We start from the raw sequence: 19,271 nt of genomic DNA, 5'->3' as shown, positions 1-19,271 counted from the left end.
CTGGCTTCAAGTAAAGTGTCTTCAGTAAAGTAAAAGTGACTTCAGTAAAGTGTCACCTGTTTTTCTTTGTCACTTCTTTCATGGCCCAGTTTTGGTCTGTGTGTGTGTGTGTGTGCGCGCGCGCGCACGCGCGCATGCCTGTGTTGTTGTTGTTGTTTTTTAAAGTAATCTCCACACCCAGCATGGGGCTCAAATTCACAACCCCGAGATCCAGAGCCGCACGCTCTCCTGACTGAGCCAGCCAGGCACCTCTAATGCCCCGGTTTTTAAGGTTTCTATCTGCCTAAGTATGTGACTGAAGGCAACAGAGTTTTGATTTGTATATTTGTATTTATTTATATTATTATATAAATTTATATAAATATTATGTAAAGAGGTATTTTAGTATTTACCTATTTATTGTTTTAAAACCTAGTTGTCTTCAAAGAACTTTAGCAATCCATGACATTCCTTCTTGGAAAGAGCACTGGTTAATGTTACAATTGCAAAAATATTCTTGGAGGGCAATTTTGCAGGTGTCCTGTTTGGGGAATGTGACATAAGGCTTGGGAGCAATTCCAAAAATAAAGTGTGCTACTAATATAATGGTGTTAAGTCACTTTGTGTTAATTTAATAGAAGTAATCCTACCCAGTATATAAAATATATACCCTTAAAATTTGAATATTTATTTCTTCCATTTCTATGAATGTTCCTGGCATACAACAGCTGTGCCACAGAAGGTTGCAGAGGGTTTTCTAGCAGGAAAATTGCTTTTCTATTGCTTTAGAAATGCAGACATGTGCTTTGCCTAAACTAATCTGCGTTTCAATTGGTATGTTATCAGAAATATTAAACTAAAATTCAGTGTATTAGTCTAAAGGAAAAGCAGAGTTCTAATGAGGAGCTGAATCTGAGTACTAGTAGGGAATGATAAAACAGAGTGGTATTCTAGAAAGAGAGACCAAGAAAGCCCACTTGGGCAGGCAGATTTATGAGTTGTTATTTGCTGCCAAGAATTTCATCTCAATAGCACTTATTAGAAAATCTTCTGTCTTTCTCCTAAGATGGTCAGCTGGAGTCCTCAGGGCTCCATCTGTTCCTGCTCTGAGTCTCCAACAACTCACAGATCTTCATTCACTTAATCAAATTGCAAAAAAACAAAACAAACAAAAAAAAACACCCAAACCCTATCTTCCTACGTAATACTGTGAAGGGAAATATTAATATACAAAGTGAATACTGAGGTTCAAAGCCATTAACTTAAAAATGACTTTATACTGAGAGACAGAAACGATGTTGGTTCATGTGGAGAAGAGCTAGTCGAGAGGTAAGCTGATAACCCGTCTTGAGCAGCGAATTGTATCACTGGGCCTGGACTGCCAACTATGTTGACCTCTGACCACCGCTGGGCAAACAGCTAAGTCCAGCGTAAGTAGGAGTAGAAAGCAGTGTTCAGACCTCAGGCTGATTCAGCAGGGAGGGAGGGTGGGGTCAGGGAGGACAGGTGGCCTATAAACAGCAGTCGGTGTTGGAAAGTCTATTTATAAGATGGGGAGATTAGGGAAACAATTTGCCTGCTTTGAAAGCGAGAGGCAGATGCACACGACAGGGCCTCCTTCCCAGCATGACACAGCCTCATGACAAATGGGACTTCTGACTCGAGTGACATTGACACTCCTCTACCAGAGGCAAGATGGTCGAAAAACAAGGGGCGAGCCCCAAGTCTGAGAATAGCTGCTTTTCTACTGCTGGAGAAAGCTTTGATAAAGGCAATGAATATATTACTAAAAGCAAAGTGATGAGTAACTTTCTGGAAAGGGTTTCAGAATTTTCCAGTTCTCTGAAACAAACATTAACTGCTCTAAGTCAGGTCTGTCTCCATGAAATATTGTAGCATGTTTTCACTTCTGAGTGAGTGAGAAGATGAGTTTGAAGATGAAATCTGACCAGAAATGGAAACTATTGACCTTTACTGAAACGAGTGAATCAGCAGGATGCCGCATGACCTCGGCACCGCCTTACCTTGTGGTGGCTATCTTTTCTCCCTTTTTCCAGTCCCAAAACACAATACTGTGAAAATCGTCTAAACCAACCGACACCAGACATTTTCCATCAGCTGTATGAAAACAACACAAATGGCAAATGACTCATTTCTTCAATTAAAACCAAATCATTTTATATACTGTAAAGACAAATATGAAATGGGTCTTAAGAGTATTATTTAGGCTACAATATGTTAGAAGTATGATATACTAGCTGGACCTCATGGAATAACTAGTAACAGTTGAGCTTCCTAACCCATCATAACTGGCTGATGAATTAAATCACTGATCTAACACTCCAGTATGAGACACAGAGCTGGGGGAGGCCTCCCAGGTACATCACAAAAGCCTTGTCTATTTTATGACAAACAAAGCTCATGACATTTTCTCAAAGAGCCATTTGGCTTTATGACTCAGTCTATTTTCAGCTTCAAAAAATCAGATTCTATTTAAATCTCCAAGATAAGAGCATTATAGAAACTAAATTTTATTTCAAAAATTCTTTCAAAAGATATTATAATTAAAAAATCTTAATCTCTTAGATTCCCTGTTTCAAATGTACTATGCTTATTATAGGACATTTAGAAAATATAGATAGAGGAAATTTAAAACTCATCCCAATTTTTAGGCCTCTAGGCCTACCTATATATCCTGTCAGTTTCTCCACATGCTTTTAAAAAACAAAACCAGGATGATAATGAATATAGTATTATCTAATCTTTTTTCATTTGTTGTATGATGAACATTTGCCTCTAGTATTAAATATTATTTATAGTATCATCAATGATGACTATAACATAGACACTTGGGTTGTTTTTAAAAAAAACTTAAAATATATTGTCTATGTAATTTAATTGAAAATCAAAAATAGTTTATATGCTTTTTCCCTTCAAGACTTCAAGACCAAAGAGGCCATAGAGTTAGCAAGTCCTCCCCTTGCTTCCTCCTCACAAGCCAGACTCACAGGAGGAGTGTCTGGGCTCAGCGACACCACCTTAGCTCCGTGCTGACTGGGAGACGGGAGACGGGTGACTAGATTCACTATCAGTTTAGCAGGTGTCTTCTGGGATGACAGAGGACCCACAATATGGGGGCAAAGAAACACAAGTATCTAATGTGCTATTTTTCCCCAGTCCACCCAGGGTCTTAACTGGTATTTTCAAAGGCAGGTCTGGGGTAGATGTCCCATTAGAGTGGCCAGGTAAAATAAAGGAGGCCTAGTTAAACTGGAATTTCAGATAAGTCATGAATAATTTCTTAGTATATGTAGGTCCCATGCATTATTTAAATTATGTATTTATAGGTGCATTGCATGGAACATACTTGTACTAAAAAATTATTTGGCCTTCTGTATTTCCATTGGCTAAATCTGGCAACCCTCCCCATCTGCTAACTAGTGCCCCACCTGTGAGAGCCCTTCCTTGTGCCAGATGGTCCCCCAAGCCACCAAGCTTCCGTCTCCAGAGGCAGCAGCAGAGTCAGAGAAAGGAAGAGCCTGGCTTAACAAACAAATCCTCCTCAATCCTGGACTAAGTATGAGGCAAGAGTTTGAAAGTTACATGAACCCTTTCAAGCTATTGGGCTCAGTACCAGATGAGACATTCATGCTTTCCAAAAGTGCTAAATTATCAAGGGATTACGATACACAAATGTGTCTTCTGAATCAAGATGAAGGATAGTCCTTATACTTAACCATTACCAGGCTTTAAATTGTGTGAGGTCTCTTTCTAAACAATTGGGAGAGGGAACTGATCATGGCTTCCTATTCATTACCAACATTACTCTTTCTGTACCTCTTGGGGTGCCTGGTTCTGCTTCTGTAGTGCTATGTCTCTGTATTTTGGTGATTTTATTTTTCGGAGATTCCGCTCTCCTTTTTTAGCTTATAAGCTCTGCTAGAGCTTAGAATAATCATATCCCATTTCCTTTGTGATCCTCCCACTAAGCTAGTTTCCAGTGAACGCTGAGGAATATTGGTGACACTGAGGAGGAAGAGGGAGACAAAGATAGGGTGTGCATATGGGGGCGCCTGGGTGGCTTAGCCGGTGAAGTCTCCAAGTCTTAGTGTAGGCTCAGGTCGTGATCTTGGGGTTCTAGGATCAAGCCCAGCAGTGGGCTCCCCACTCAGCAGGGAGTCTGCTTCTCTCCTCTCCCTCTGCCCTCCCCCACTCACACACTCTCCCTCTAAAATAAATAAATCTTCAAAAAAAATGTGTTTACGGGTAGTATGAAGGGAAAGACAATATGCTATGTTATCTAGCTATACAAATTTTATTTGTTTTAATTATCATTTCTTTCAAAAACTTGGCACTAATATTCAGTGCCTCTTTTTTCCCCATTTATTAAGTCTACATTTTGTGTTTCCTTTCATAACCTGTGTATCTATATTAATATATCCTTAGAAGGCAAGCATCCACACATTGAAAAGGACGGTTCAAGTTTTGTGCCTTTGGAAGAAGGTCTTGGGGTAAATTAATTTTGGGAGGTTTTTATTAGCATTTCTGCAACGCCCTATCAGCTTTTCATGGTTATATTCCTTTCTACCTCAATTCATGACTATGAGGAGAAATGAAGAACAGTCAAATCCAGAGGTACCTCAACAACCTCCAGACGCGCCTCTTCTTTAGGATAGTGACCTTTTCTTACATTCTGCAGGTGTAAGCGATTTCTGCATACCACATGGTTCGGAAATATAATTGGCCACCTTTTTATCTTTTCCTAGTTTTTGCCCTCTTCCACCGTCCCCCAAGGAGACTTGGCTTTTGCTTTGAAAATCCATTGTTCCTTGACCAGTTGGAGGTTGTTTTTTTTTTTTTTCCAGCCATATTTTTAGAGTCAAGGTAATGTCCTTTTTAAATCTTTCCAGTCACAGTATGTATTAATTATGGATATTTGGTGACATGGTCCAGAAATAATTCTAAGGCACTTAATGTCAACAGTAAAGGGCATAGTGGAAAGAGAAAATCTCTCCTTCAACAATTACAAGTTGGTCCCTGCATTCAGGGCTCATAAAAAAATGCATAGATTTTTAGGATTGAACATAGTGAAATCCAGTTAGTCTTGGAAGTGCCCTTGTGGAAATCAGTATTATTCAGTGAAGATTTTTAAAAATATGAGTAGGATATTAAATTTTTAAAAAATTATGTGGCTGAAACTTTGCTTCTAATCTGGTTTCCTATTCACATGGAGGCACCTTCTGTCCTGTAAGCACAAAATCAAAGATGGCTCCGTTTTTCCCTAGTCAGTGGTAATACACTCACAGAGCAAAGAGTCTCTGAATTAAGTGAGATCATGCAAATTCATTCCTTCTTGTTTACAGAGTTATGTGTTATGTTTTTCCATTAAAAATGTCTTTTTGTTTGCTTAACAACAGAGGCAAGAACAGATTAATCTAAACCCCCATGTATGACTGCTTGTCTCATTTTCACATCTATTTGTTGCCTGCTCTGTATTTCCATGACAATTTTTTCTTCTAATAAGAGACAAATGTCCTATCAGGTCTCTACAATACCTCCCCAAGTGAGCTGGCTTATAAGAAATGGATGGATATGGGGTCCTGAGGTACACAGATGGTGCCACCAGCTAGATAATGGCCAGTGTTGGTGCCTTGCTCATGTGGATCAATAGGGAAATCTAAGTAATCTCTCTTGGCATGTTGACTTAGGCTAAAAGAAAGGCATAGTTGCTCCTGTTCCTATTCACATCAATGTGTGATTCGGGGCTGTTCTAGGACAGGGTTCTCTTTTCACTGGGGGTTGTTTGTATGGTGCCCCTGAGCACCATTCCACCTCCACACCGGCAAGGCGAGGTGGGGCAGCTGGAGACACTTGCCTTTGGGTAAACGGGGGACACTGAGGGCTCCAGGGATGATTCTCACACTCAGAGTTTGCACTGGCTCTGATGGAGGGCAGAGGCAGGAGTGGGCAAGAGGGCTCAGTGGAGAGTTCCTGGCATAGCTCTTGTCAGGTCAAAACCCCAGGCCTGGTGGCCTTCTTACTGCACTGAGGCCAGGAGACCTGGGTTCTAGCTCAGGATCTGCCATGGTCTGACTTTTCCCCAGCCATACCAACAAACTCTCTGGATCTCCATTCTTGGTCTAGAACGTGATACAGGGCTTTTTGTTTTATCATTATCACACAAAGTACTATCAATATAACTTAAATCAAAGAGACCTCTGCTCACACCTTCGGGAGGTGCCAGGGAGACCACAAAGATCAACCAGCCATCATAATTTGTCTCAGGTAAGTGTTACACATTCAAAGAAGGATCAAACACAAGTTACTGGGGACCAGCTTACTGCTACTAACTCATCTCTATTCAATGTCTTTGATCAACATTCCTCTAATCCCTTCCCTAAAGGTATGCAAGTAACAGGCATTAGTTCTTTTGATGTATCTTAATTTAAAAACCAAGAAATTAATTCTACAGAAAAAATATTCTGATTATTAAATTCAATTTACATTATTCTAAATTTCCTGCCACTCTGCTTATACGTTAATACATATACACACATTTTCAGTGGAAATCAGTGAATAGATGCTATTTTGAATTCTATTTTTCTCTTTCACTTAATACATAGAAATATGTATGAAATACACATAGTCTGCAGACTTGTCATTTTGAGTTATAGCTTTTATTACATGGTGCCAAATTATCTGCTGGAGTTATAGAGTCAATTTTTAATGTTGCCAAAAATATGAATATATTAGATTCTCTATAATTTAATGCACATTTATGTTTTATTTATTTTTGCTAATGGGTCTCTTACTACTTCTCTAAAGCATATTTAGTAATATAATTTTTATATTAAGTACATACATATGTATTGGTTCACAGAGTTAATTTTAGGAAAAGGGCAGCTGAGCTACTGAGGAGTAGAGCCATGGAAAAAAAGCAGAGGAAATTCATTCACATCCTTGGAAGAGAACCATGTTTGAATGCAAACTGTGATTTCCTTTCAGATTTTACTGCTTTATCAAGGACATACGACACTCCTATTTTAAAGCTGTAGGCCCATCTAACTTCAGGAAGTTTGGGACTTTGTATTCACTGTCACTGGGTGTGTCATCCAGGCTTAGTGCAGGCAGGTGGCATGCCAAACTGTTCTCTCTCCCTCGGTACTCATGCATTCCTGACCTCACATGCCTGCCAGTGTGGAGTAGGGACTCTAGCCTGGAGTTTTATTAGTTCAAAAACCACAGAAAGTATCAAATAGCCTCTAATAATGATACAACAATTCCGATTTGTACAGTAGTTTACAGTATGTGAGAGTATGGAGTCACAAACAATCCCCCCAACACTGCCCCATGTTACTGGAAGTTAAAACATAAAAGAGATCATTTTCACCCAAACATGGTTTACAGTGTGAGGTTCTAGTAGTAGCAGTGACAGGTGAGATAAGTGTATGAGGCAAAGCCTCATTCATTCCTTCAGTTTTGGAGTCACTTCTGTGTCCGCAGCACAACAATGTGCATGGTGGGGAGGAGAGGGACGGGCTCTGCTGGCCCAGTAGGTTACTGTGTGAGAAGGGCACTAGCACTAACAGCTACTGCACCACATGGACCCCAACAGGCAGCATGAGGACGATGACAGCCACAGGCCAGGGATGCAGAACAAGGGGAAGGTTATTTCTCCCTGGAAGGTTGTATGAGAAACTTGCAGCATGATCTTAAAAGATGGGAGAACGTAAATGGGCATGTGGCAGCAGCATGAGCAAAGGGACACAGGCAAAAAGAAGGAGAAACATGCATTTCGGTTCTACAGCTAGGGAGACCTAACAGAACATGAGTGAGTGGGTGGGTGGGTGGAAACACCGCAAAGGAAAGTTGAGGCCACATCATAGAAGGTCGTGAATGACCAACCAAAGGCTCAGCCCTGAGTCAGCCAACCAAGAGGAGCCAACCAACCATGGCAGCAATGTAGCAATGTAACTGTGTTTCCAGAAGACTCCAGAACTGCATGGGAAGGACTGAGAAAGTGGAGATGGAATGGAATCAGAGTCCAGCACGACTATCATGGCAGAGATGAGAAGGAGTTCAGGCCTGAGCGAGGGAAGTAGAGAGAGGGGGACAGAGGAAAGAGAATGCAGTTGTGGGGTCATTGAACTTAATGATTAACATTACACACACTGCACATATTAAACATCTGAATGGAATTTAGAAAAAAAAAGAAATTAAAGAACCAATTTTGGGTAGAAAGTTTATAATTTTTCTACTTATCTAACTTCTACAATTGGAATTTAAAATTCCAGATAAAAACACCTCTGGTGATAGGGCCTCATTCTCCATTCTAGCTTAAAGAAACGGCCTCACCGTAAAGGAAATGACATTCATCAGCTAGTATTCTAATAGTACTGTGTTCAAATCTTAAATTAAGGAGATGGAAAACCCAGCTCTGTTGTTTTCAATCTGAAATTTATTTCCAAAACTCAAGGTTGTAAAGTGGCCCTTTGCAGAGAATTTGCAGCCCTCCCTCTAGTTTTGTATATTTTAAATTGCAAGTGCCACACTCCCACTTATTTGGAGAGATGAAATTGATGTTCTGAGTCACTGCCAGACATTCGCACCTAAGACTCTCTACAGCAACAGCTGCTCTGGATTTCAAACAGCTCGAACAAATGCAGAGCACAGTGGGAGCTCTGGGTAATGACTTAGGAGAGAGGAAACTGGGAGAGGACGTGTAATCTAAATAGCACATTTTTTGTGTGAGGTATTCACATATCTGATTTCTGGTCTGAGTCTGGATAGCTGACGTACCAAGGGCTTAGCTTATTACAAACAGAACTCGACTAATTAGGAGCCTGTAAAATCAAAAACAAAACCCCCAAAACCCGGGCCTAAGTAAATACAAAAACCATCAGTGACTTCTGTGGAAAACGGGTGCTTACCTGAAAAATCGAGCGCACACACTCCTCTCTGGTGTTGTCCTTTCAGTAGCGACAGACATTTTAGAGTTTGTGTGTCCCACACGTGAATAGCAGCATCTCTTCCAACCTTAAATAACAGGATGAGCGTTATTAACTACTCAGAAATTTTAACGAGAATGATTCCTAAGGGTCATTCTTAGAGAGCCTTCGAGTCATGTGCTTCTCAGAAATCTAAAACCACATCTGGAGAGTAGGCAGCCTCTCTCAGAAATCATCTGGCCTGACACCGTTATTTTCCAGATGAGAAAACAGAGGCACAAAGAGTCTTACAGGCTCGTTCTGGGCATCAAACTGGGCGCCAGGCTGGCCTAACCTGGCCCATAGCTGCCAGGGAAGGTACAATCAAATGTCCACTGTGCTTTTTGGGTTAGTTTGACATTTCTCTCTCCTGCCTTCTCAACTCCACATACAATTCCACTTCTTGGTCAAGGAAGTCACCTGCACATTGTTACGGTCCTGACCTCAGGGTTCTGTCACCCATCTCAATTATTTCACTCACCCCGAGAAGGCCTGGCTCTGCTTCTCCCCTGGGAAATGACAGTTTCGTGGCTTACCTGTTCTTAAGGTGGATTCTCCTTGAGGGGATACAAACTTCTCTCCCACTAATTCCCAACAATGGAAAAAAGTTTTACTAGTAAAGTCATTTTCCTCACTTAATTGTAAGGGAAAAAAAGAACCCTGTTGGGTGAAATGAATATAAGAGGGAAAAAGGGACATAAAAGCATGCACATAACTAAGCAGAATCCAGCCAACTCCTACACTGTTGTATGGAGGCCCAGTTACCCCTGGAGAGGTTACTGGTGTACTGATTTGTCACTGGTTTGTCTCTCAGCAATTACAGTATAGAATGTGGTTATCTCCTCAGGGGTTTACACAAAGAACCAATCTCTGCTCTTCTTTCAAAGCAAAGTTATTAAATGCACATGAATCAAGCATCATCTGTTTATAAGAACAATAAAAGGGGGAGGGAGGAGAGTGAAAAGTACAAAGTACAAAGTACAAAGTAGTCATCAATTACTTGTAAGAAACTTAATCATGTCAGCTAATTCAAAAGAGATGGTCTAATATACAGTTGCTAGCAAACCAGTATGTCAGTTAATGGCACTTCGCTTTTGAAGGACTATAATCCTTTTATGAATTATATGAGAGCTATGGACTTTCTTCTCCTCCAGTGCACATTTCTGGGGAATGACTCCCTTTATGCCCTCACTTTCACCACTCATCTCATGAACATGAGGCTATGAACTCTGTGCAAAGACTTCTCTACCACCTTTATGTCAGGTCTCAGAAACACTCATTTCATGTTAATTTCTGACCCTCATACCACATGTTTTTCCTTGAATTTGGCACTTACATGTTGCAGATCAGTTTAAGTCTTAAAAGCTGTTAAAAGCCCATGATAAAACTGAACTAAAATGTACTCTTTCCATTGGAAGAAAAGAATACAAAACTGAAAATACTATTAACATTAACGCTTTGCCACAGAATAATAAATCTGAGTTTAATGGATTTTTTGGTTAATAAAGTTGACTTTATCTCTCCCCTTTCAAGCACAAAATGCCTGAATGCAGGTCTCTGTTTTGAGTGGCTTTTCAATGATAGGTTCAATCCAAAGTTTAGGCATCCCAAAATGATTCTGAAGGAATTTTGTTTTTTTTTGAAAGGTTAAAATATAAAATGATGAATCAGTCAAAATTCATGACTTTAAGTTTTGCAAAAATAACTAGATGTTATGTTAGTATTAAAATATGGTTCATTCAATAAACATTGATTACCGAGGATACAATAGGTACTGGGTATAAAGTAAGGAGGAAAACATCTTAAGACTGCATTCGTGGAACTTGGTTTAGTTTTAGCTAATCCTGTTCGTACATATCATGTCAAGATGAAATCCCTCAGAGGCTTCCCACAGAACTATAATATAGCCAGTGACATTCCCACCATCACAACATGACCCAGCTTTCACTGAATCTTCAGCTTCATGCCTCATGTTTCTATCAAGTATTTCTTAAACCAGTATGTAAACTAGGTTCAAAACTAAATCCTGTCTCTCTTTGGCTAGGCCCCCATCTCAGAGGAGAGAACTCTACCTGCCCGGTGGCCACGTAGTCCTTCACTGGATGGATGGTCAGGCTGAGAATGTCATCATCATGCCCCAGGTACAGCCTCTGGGAGTGTTGCTGTCTGTTGTACACGACAGCAACTGCAGCAATGTGATAGACCACTTCCCCAGTCTGCGTGTAGAACAGATTGTTTCTACAGTCGTAGCCTCTGTAACTGAAGCACAGGTCCAAGAAATGCACAGTAGCTGAATGGACAGTGAGTCAACAGAGCAGGAGAGATTTGAACACAAAGCTATCACATTGATAGGCACATGCACAAGCAGAACCTCAGGTATCTCCAGAGTCGCTTGGGACAGTAATCTTCAACAGGGCTACAAGGAGCTCTGAGGACATATGAGGACTCTCTAAAGGGCAAATGTGCCCTGGTAATTTTAACAGAATTTGTTCCTAGAGCCTCAGCTACTGTATATGTGTTCTTTCCTTAAAGTGACCAGTCTGAGAACACACCTGTGAGGAGGTGCAGCTTTTCCCTTCCCACCTCCCCTTTCTCTATCACCTTCCCCTCACATTAGAAAGCCATTCCTCTGTCCACCTAGAATCTTACTGTGGTGTGTAACCATAGTAACATCGAACTATAGTTGGAGCATCGAACCTCCCAAGAATACCAAAATGAACTCAAGTGCGGATGTTGAAAGTGAACAATTTCAATAACTAGATATGAGTTCTTTTCCAAGTCAAATGATTTCCAATTCTTTGCTTTTAACAAAATTGAAGAGTGATTTAACTGAATTGTCAGGTGATAGATCATTATATTTTCATGTAATGTACCAAAATTACAAAATATACCTGTTTTGCAAGAGGAGTTTAAAGTACTGAGTAAGATTGGTATGATAAAATTGCTTCCTTTCTCATCTACTTATTTATATAAGCTTTCTCAGTTCTCCTAACTATTAAAAAAAGAAAAATGGGACTAGAATCAATACTAAACTCTATCACATTCTAGCAATAATATGTGTGTATATATATCTGAACTCACTGAAAAAAATCTTATTAAAATTGCTTGCCAATAAAATTGTTTATATTTGGTAAGTGCTAATTAGAATTTGTGCTATGTTTATGTTGGTCTGACAAGCTTTCAACGACTAAGAGTTGTAACAAAAATTCAATCCAAAAAAGAATGAACACTAAGAGCAGCAATGTCCTGTAGGAACATGATGCAAGCCATGTAGGTAAGTAAAAATTTTCTACGTTAAAAAAAAGAAACAGATGAAAATTATTTTAAGAACATTTAGCCCATTATGTCTAAAATATTATTATGTAATCAATATAAAACATTTAAGTAGGCTCTATGCTCAGTATGGGTCTTGAACTCATGACCTCAGCTGAGATCAAGACTGGAGCTGAGCTCAAGAGTCTGACACTTAATTGATTCAGCCACCCAGGCATCCCTTAATATAAAGCATTTTAATGAGATATATTACATTCTTTATCTCATACTAAGTCTTCGAAATCCAGTGTGCATTTATGCCTACAACACATCTGAATTCAGACGAGCCATATTTCATGTGGCCAGTGGCTTTAAGTGGATACCATACCAGACAACACAAGTTAGAGACTTAGGATCACAAGGAATTAAATTTAAATTGCACTTATATACATTTCTTTCCTTGCAAAAAGTATGATAGGGTGATCGATAAAAGCCTTTCAAGCATAAAAATATTACATTAGTATAAAATTCTATGGGAGAAGTAGCATAGAAATATGAGCTCAGGTACTTTTTAAATTAGGGGTGGTAGGAATCAAATATCTATGACTGATCCCCTTCAATGAATGATGTACTTATAAAGTACTAGACATTATATTCTTCACAATCATTTAATCTTACACTGAAAAATTTTAGATGTCAACTTAAATTTGGAAGGTTGAGCATTATTTTTAAATTCTAAATTATTGTGGGCATATGTAAGCAAAACTGTTTGAAGAAAATATTGTCCTAAGTGGAGCCAGCTAAATAGAGCAGGAGATATGGGGGTAACAGGAACAGGGACTGGGGAGAGAACAGAGTGGGGAACAATGAGCCACAGAAACATATGCGTACAGAAGTCAATGAAGCATGAAAAATCTAGATACACACATTGTTATGGCCACAGAACATCAACTGAGACAACCGGACAGAGAATCATGGTTCCAATATTAACTTCAGGTAAGTAAACACCAGAGAGAAGAACCAGCCTGAAGTGGGACAGCACCAAGAAGAGGGGACCCAATGGTCTGACAAGGCTGGTGACAGGCACCCACCCGTGTATGAACTGGAGTTTCAAGCTGTCCTCAGGAGCCTTTTCTCTTTTGAGGAAGGGCACTGCATGGTTTTTCTCTTTACTTTGTTGCTTTAGCTGAGGTAGATCTTCTTTGTAAACCTTAAAGCATAGCAGAAACATTTAGTCGAGACTCTCCAGGTTTCAAAAATATTAATATCTTGGCATTGTCAGGAGGTCTTTAACTGCAGAAAATTAAGTTTTTGAGAACATAAGAAGCAAAAAATGGTCATCCAGAAACAAAAGTTGGTCATTATATATAATGATCAAGGGGTCAATTCATCAAGAAGATATAACCATTTTAAATACATACCCAACATCAGAGCACCAAATATATAAATCACTTACAAACAGAACTAAAAGGAGAAATAAACATCAGTAGTGTAATAGTTGGGGAAGATGTCACTCTGAACAATGGGTAGATGATGATCCAGACAAAGAATCAACAGGGAACTAGCAACTGAAGAACACTGCAGACCAAACAACCTAGCAGACATATCCAGAACATCCCAGCCATCAGCAGTACATGCGTTCTTCTCAGGACACATCAGATGTTAGGCCACAAAACAAGTCTCAATAAATTCAAGAAGATAGAAATCACATCAAGTATGTTTTCTGGCCACTGTGGTATGGAAGTAGAAATCAATCATCACAGGAAGAAAGCTGGAAAGTTCATAAGCTTGTGGAAATTAAACCACAAGTTCTGAACAATCAACCGATGAAAGAAGAAATCAAACGGGGAAAAAAATGTCTTGAGACAAAAGACAATGGAAACACAACATAACAAAACTTATGGGATACAGCAAAAGCAGTTCTAAGAGGAAAGACTGCAGCTATCAACATATACTTAAGAAAAAAGAAAACTCTCAGATCAACAACCCAACAATATACCCTCAAGGAACGAGAAAAAGAACACACTAAGCCCAAAGTTAGCAAAAGGAAGGAAATAATAAAGATTAGAGCAGAAATATATGAAATAGAGAATAAGACAATAGAAAAGACAAACAAACTCAGAGTTGGCTGGTTTTTTGAAAAGATAAACCCAATAGAGTACATAAAGCATGAGAATGAAGTTTACTTCCTAATGAACTAAACTACCCTGAAATAACTTTTGAATCATTGGGATTTAAGATCATCTTGAGTTTAAATAATTTATATTCAGAAAATATCATAATTTTCTGGTAAATAAGAAAGGAAATTATTCAATAAATTATCAATAAATATCAATAAAATTATTTTCTATAATTTATTCTAAAGCAAGAAATCTCTTGATGATTCTGACATTTGCAAAATGCAGACTTCATGAATCTTGGTGGTCACTCTTTGGAATTATCTTCTTTCATGATCTCATGCATCTTGACAGATCAGACTCTAAGATTTAGAGCAAAGCTCCTGGCCTAACCTAGGACCTAAATAGTGCTGCTGACTCAGAGAACATTTCCTACAATCTAATCTAAATGCAGATAAAAAGTAATATATCTCTATCATGTATTCATGCCCTACTATTGAGAGATATCAATTTAACACAGTCAAGACAAAGTAAATCTATTAATAATTGCTCAACTTCATAAAGGAAAAATTTCATTTGATAAAGCTATGTAACTAAAAGAATATCATAATAAAGTCTCTGTCTAGGATTTAACAAAAAAATCTTTAAAATTAAAAACAAAAGGAAGTCAGAAGATACTTCATTACTGCTTTGTCTATTGCAGCTGCAATGAATTAAGCTTGTAAAAGCTGAAGATAATTATCCATCTGAGCCCATGGTGCTTTTTTCAGCTCATCAACTACTCAAGAGAACTGAATTCTGGTCTTGGCATTTCTACCGCTTATTTGAATATGCCTCATAACCCCTGTGGACCTAAAATTCCCATCTGTAGAACAGAAAAAAAACTTCCTGCTCAGGAGTAACTCAGGAGCAACAAAAAAATAATGTAAATCGAATAATATAGATAAAAGCTTTAGATAATCAGATGCAAGGCAGAATATATAAATCCTAGGCATGTATTTCAGTATAGTCAAGCCTTTTCATTCTTTTATTAGCACCTTTTTACTAAATACGAAACTCCCAACTAAAGAAAATGGTTTTTCTTTTTTTCATAAATTTTATGCTCATTTTGCTTAAATTCCATTTCCTCTTGACATTAGGGTGTAATATTTAGTGTGTGTGCTTATTTCCACATTAATAATTTCCTTTCAATCCTCACCTTTAGTTTTACTGCATTATACATTGCAGAGTCAAGCTGATTTCATCAAGAAGTTGACCCAAACCATGAGTTGGACTGCCTTTGTACTGTTCTTTCAAACATGGAATCAGTGAGTGATGATTACAGGGTGGAAAAAAAAAAGTCATCATCTGGAAAGGTTCAGTGCTTATGCAGAGGCAAAGCCAAGCAATACATAGAATGTGCACTTTGGAGAGAAGCCCAGATCTGCATTCTTATCTTAATACTATGGGTGATGTGGATGTGGATGAAGTACTTAATCTCTCGGGGTTACTGTGGGTTGGATTTGGAGTATGGAAAGCACAGGATCTGGCCCCATAGAGACACAATGATACACGGCAGTGGTCCCCAACCTCTACGGTAATTTCCCTGGGCAACACTGACAGCTGCTGTGTCTGAAATGGAAGTCTTACTCACTCCATGTTCAGGTACATAGTCTGCTCCACAGACTCTCATGAAATGACAAGGAAGAAAATAGAATATCTATGGTTATCAACCATAAAAAAGAGATGAGCCTCCAGATTCCCGTGAAGGACGGCTCTCTTTAACACTCACTGTTTAGCACTAAAATGAAATGTCTATTTTCAAAAAATTCAGACCCAATTTGATTGTGATTGTGCAACTTTTCTACTAGAGGTGATTTCCAACTGGAGAGATCATGCATATTGTATTTGGGCTTTTACTTTAATTAAATGGACAATGGTCTTTGTAATTGGTCTTCATAATAACCTATGTAAGTTAAGAGAGAAAGCAGGACACCAGCTCACTTGCAAAGTACCATGGCTCTGAGGCTACCAATTCTGTAAAGAAAACACATGCTTTCATGATGTGTTAGAAAATGAAAAATTGCATATTTTTCTGCAAAAAAAAATTTTTTTTTAAGATTTTGAGAGGCGTCTGGGTGGCTCAGTGGTTAAAGCCTCTGTCTTCAGCTTGGGTCATGATCCCAGGGTCCTGGAATTGAGACCCGCATCAGGCTCTCTGCTCAGTGGGGAGCCTGCTTCCTCCTCTCTCTCTCTCTCTCTCTCTGCCTGCCTCTCTGCCTACTTGTGATCTCTGTCAAATAAATAAATAAATCTTAAAAAACAGATTTTATTTGAGAGAGAGAGAGAGAGAGAAAGAAAGTGAGAGAAAGCAGGAGAGAGTGTAGGGTCAGAAGGAGGAGCAGACTCTTTGATGAGCAGGGAGCCTGACTTGGGGCTCAATCCCAGGATCCTGAGATGATGACCTGAGCCAAGGGTAGATGCTTAGCTGACTAAGCCACCCAGGTGCCCCTGCAAAAAAATATTTCAAAGTTGTAGATGCTAAAGAGACAGAAACCCTATCACGGGTTCAGTTTTAAAACTGGCTACTACCTTCCACTTAAAAAAATTTTAATAATGTGAAAGGGTAAAGGCCTTATTTTCAATCTGCACTTAAAGACAAGAGGCAGGGGATTTTCCTTATTCTTGTCTTGATTCTCTTCTGCCTAAGTACCAGACATTTTTAGTGCAACGTCAAAATCCAATGAGATTGACGTTCTGGGCTATAAAGCATCTGTTATGAGCTCTCTGCTTACTGACCTGGCGATCATAATTGATTTGAGTTTCTTGCTCAATATCAGAGTCCAATTCTGGTACATCAGATAAATCCGAATCAGATTCTTCACTGTAGGAATCAGTGCCACCTTCTGCAGAAATACAACCCATGAGAAACAAGTGAAGTTTGGAGACCCAACAGAGTTTATACATTTATTTAAAATATTTCCTTTCTTCTAGCAAAGTACATTTAAAAGTCACTATGCCATACTTTTCCTTTGATGTAGGTTCTTAAAACATCTTTTTTCCCTCATCTTTCGGTTAAGTTCAGCACACTCCTGTTAGGAGCATTAACAGATAAAGGCAACTACTCCCCTTACCCCACCCCAGCAGCAAGACTGAATTCATTTCCACACTTTTAGGAGATAACATATCTTTGCGTTTTAAGTTTTGCTTTGGGGGGGAAAAAAAAGACAAGAAAGAAAGAAAAAGTCAGGGAAAGGTTCTACCAGAATGAAGCCTGGTGAAAAAGGAATCCAACTTCTTAGTTCAGTAAATATCCTCTTAGCCTTTCGCCATGTCCACCGAGTGGGTGGTAACTGCCACAGTCAAAACCTGCAGAAACTCTCCTAATGAAAACATTTCCTCACCTGGTTTTAAATTTTATTACCTGTTTATTTCTGCTGGCATCACAGTAAATAGAATGACTACACATCCCCTGAACTGGAACACACTGGTCCCATTACAGACCATTCTTTGAACTTCACTCTGGAGCCAACTCCTACTCCCAAGGTTACTCTGTTCCCCCTGCTATCTCACTCTGTAGACCCGCCACCATTACAGTTGTCCTGAAGAGGCTGAAATAGCTTTGTTCCTGTTTTTCTACAAGGCTAAATCTTCATGTAAACCTTTGACCTTCAACTTGCAATTGGTATAAACAAAATCCTTTGAAGGAAGTTATTCAATTGACTCATATGTGTCTCAAAAGTTTCGTTTCTTTTTTTTTTTAACTTTGAATTTTATTATAGGACTGAATTTTTCAAAATTGCTTTAACTCTTTATCTTCAAAAGATATGTTAGAACATTCTTTGAAATTTTTATTGACAAAAAAAGAAATGCTGAAAAATTATAATTGGTTTTTACCCTGGGGTGCAGTTTCCAGCAGACCGTTGCTGACACCTTCTGGAATAAATCTCCACTGGAAAACTGAGTGGTCAGCCCCTCCTGTGCTCAATACCCACTGAAAGTCATGGGACCAGCGGACATTTGTGACATGTGCAGAATGGCCCACATATTTTCTAAATTTGGCTCCTAAAAAGATATTTTTCAGAAGATTAGTACTGGAAAAAAAATAGAATTCATGGGTTAAAAATTCAATTCCTCTTCATGTTGAAAAGTAAAATTCTTAAATATATTAGAAAATGTAATTTTCAGTATTACATATCATAAAAAGCAAAGACTCCTCAAATTCTCCAAATTATTCCAATATGGATTAAGCTAAAAATGGCCTTAAAATTTAAGTCCTGTGGCTGAAAACACATCTGAACGTGTTCCAGATAATGCCTACTGCTTCACTGATTCTAAAAATAAGATGCTTCAGAATGATTGTCTTATACATTCTTATTCAAATACAGTAAGATAGATAGTCCTTTGCAAAAGGAAATGATAATTCTATGGAAAAGAAGTCAGACTATTGTTCAGAGTCATATGGATGTAGAGCTGGGAGAATTAAATTTTGTTTCCTTGCACTGATTGCTTTACTCAGTGAACACCATCCCCAGGTAATGAATGAAGAAGGAAAGCTAATTGCACTAAACAGTTGCCCCTGAAATACTCAAGTCTCCAGTCCAGGCTTGGTACAGGGGAGCACAAAGGCAGACATGGAAACAAGAGTGGTCCCTCCTACCATATGGAGGCCTAGTACTCCAAAAGACTATGGGAGATTTCAGGGGCAGCAAGCACCACCGCATCCCTCCTTCAGAAACAATTGTACCTACTGCAGGCCCTCTAATGGAACCTCTTCAATGGGGGAGAAAGCCATTTGTTCAACTGAAATGTGTTTCAAATTCACTCATTGGAGAGGTAATGATTTAAATGTATATGAAGGTTAAAATGACTGCATTATTTTAAAATGCCACCACCAAGCTGCCCCCATCTGTGCACTCTACTACTGTTTGCTTTCTTCTTCGTCAGAGCACTTCTC

The 19,271-nt window shown here is 38.9% G+C and overlaps 1 protein-coding gene across 2 annotated transcripts in view; it reads right to left on the bottom strand.

Annotated features, from left to right (window-relative positions):
- The window catches only part of EML6 (EMAP like 6), a 275,740-nt gene that overhangs the window by 84,148 nt on the left and 172,321 nt on the right, over positions 1–19,271 (bottom strand). For both annotated transcript variants that reach the window (XM_044263968.1, XM_044263967.1), the window contains exons 11-16: positions 18,212–18,379; positions 17,114–17,220; positions 13,310–13,428; positions 11,039–11,225; positions 8,910–9,015; positions 2,004–2,097 (exon numbers count right to left, since the gene is read on the bottom strand). In XM_044263968.1, the coding sequence (XP_044119903.1) occupies positions 2,004–2,097; positions 8,910–9,015; positions 11,039–11,225; positions 13,310–13,428; positions 17,114–17,220; positions 18,212–18,379 (781 nt within the window). The remainder of the gene's footprint in view (positions 1–2,003; positions 2,098–8,909; positions 9,016–11,038; positions 11,226–13,309; positions 13,429–17,113; positions 17,221–18,211; positions 18,380–19,271) is intronic.

This window comes from Neovison vison, chromosome 8 (assembly GCF_020171115.1).
Source record: "Neovison vison isolate M4711 chromosome 8, ASM_NN_V1, whole genome shotgun sequence".
NCBI classification, from domain to species: Eukaryota; Metazoa; Chordata; class Mammalia; order Carnivora; family Mustelidae; genus Neogale; species Neogale vison.
This window is presented reverse-complemented; position numbering and strand designations above follow the sequence as displayed.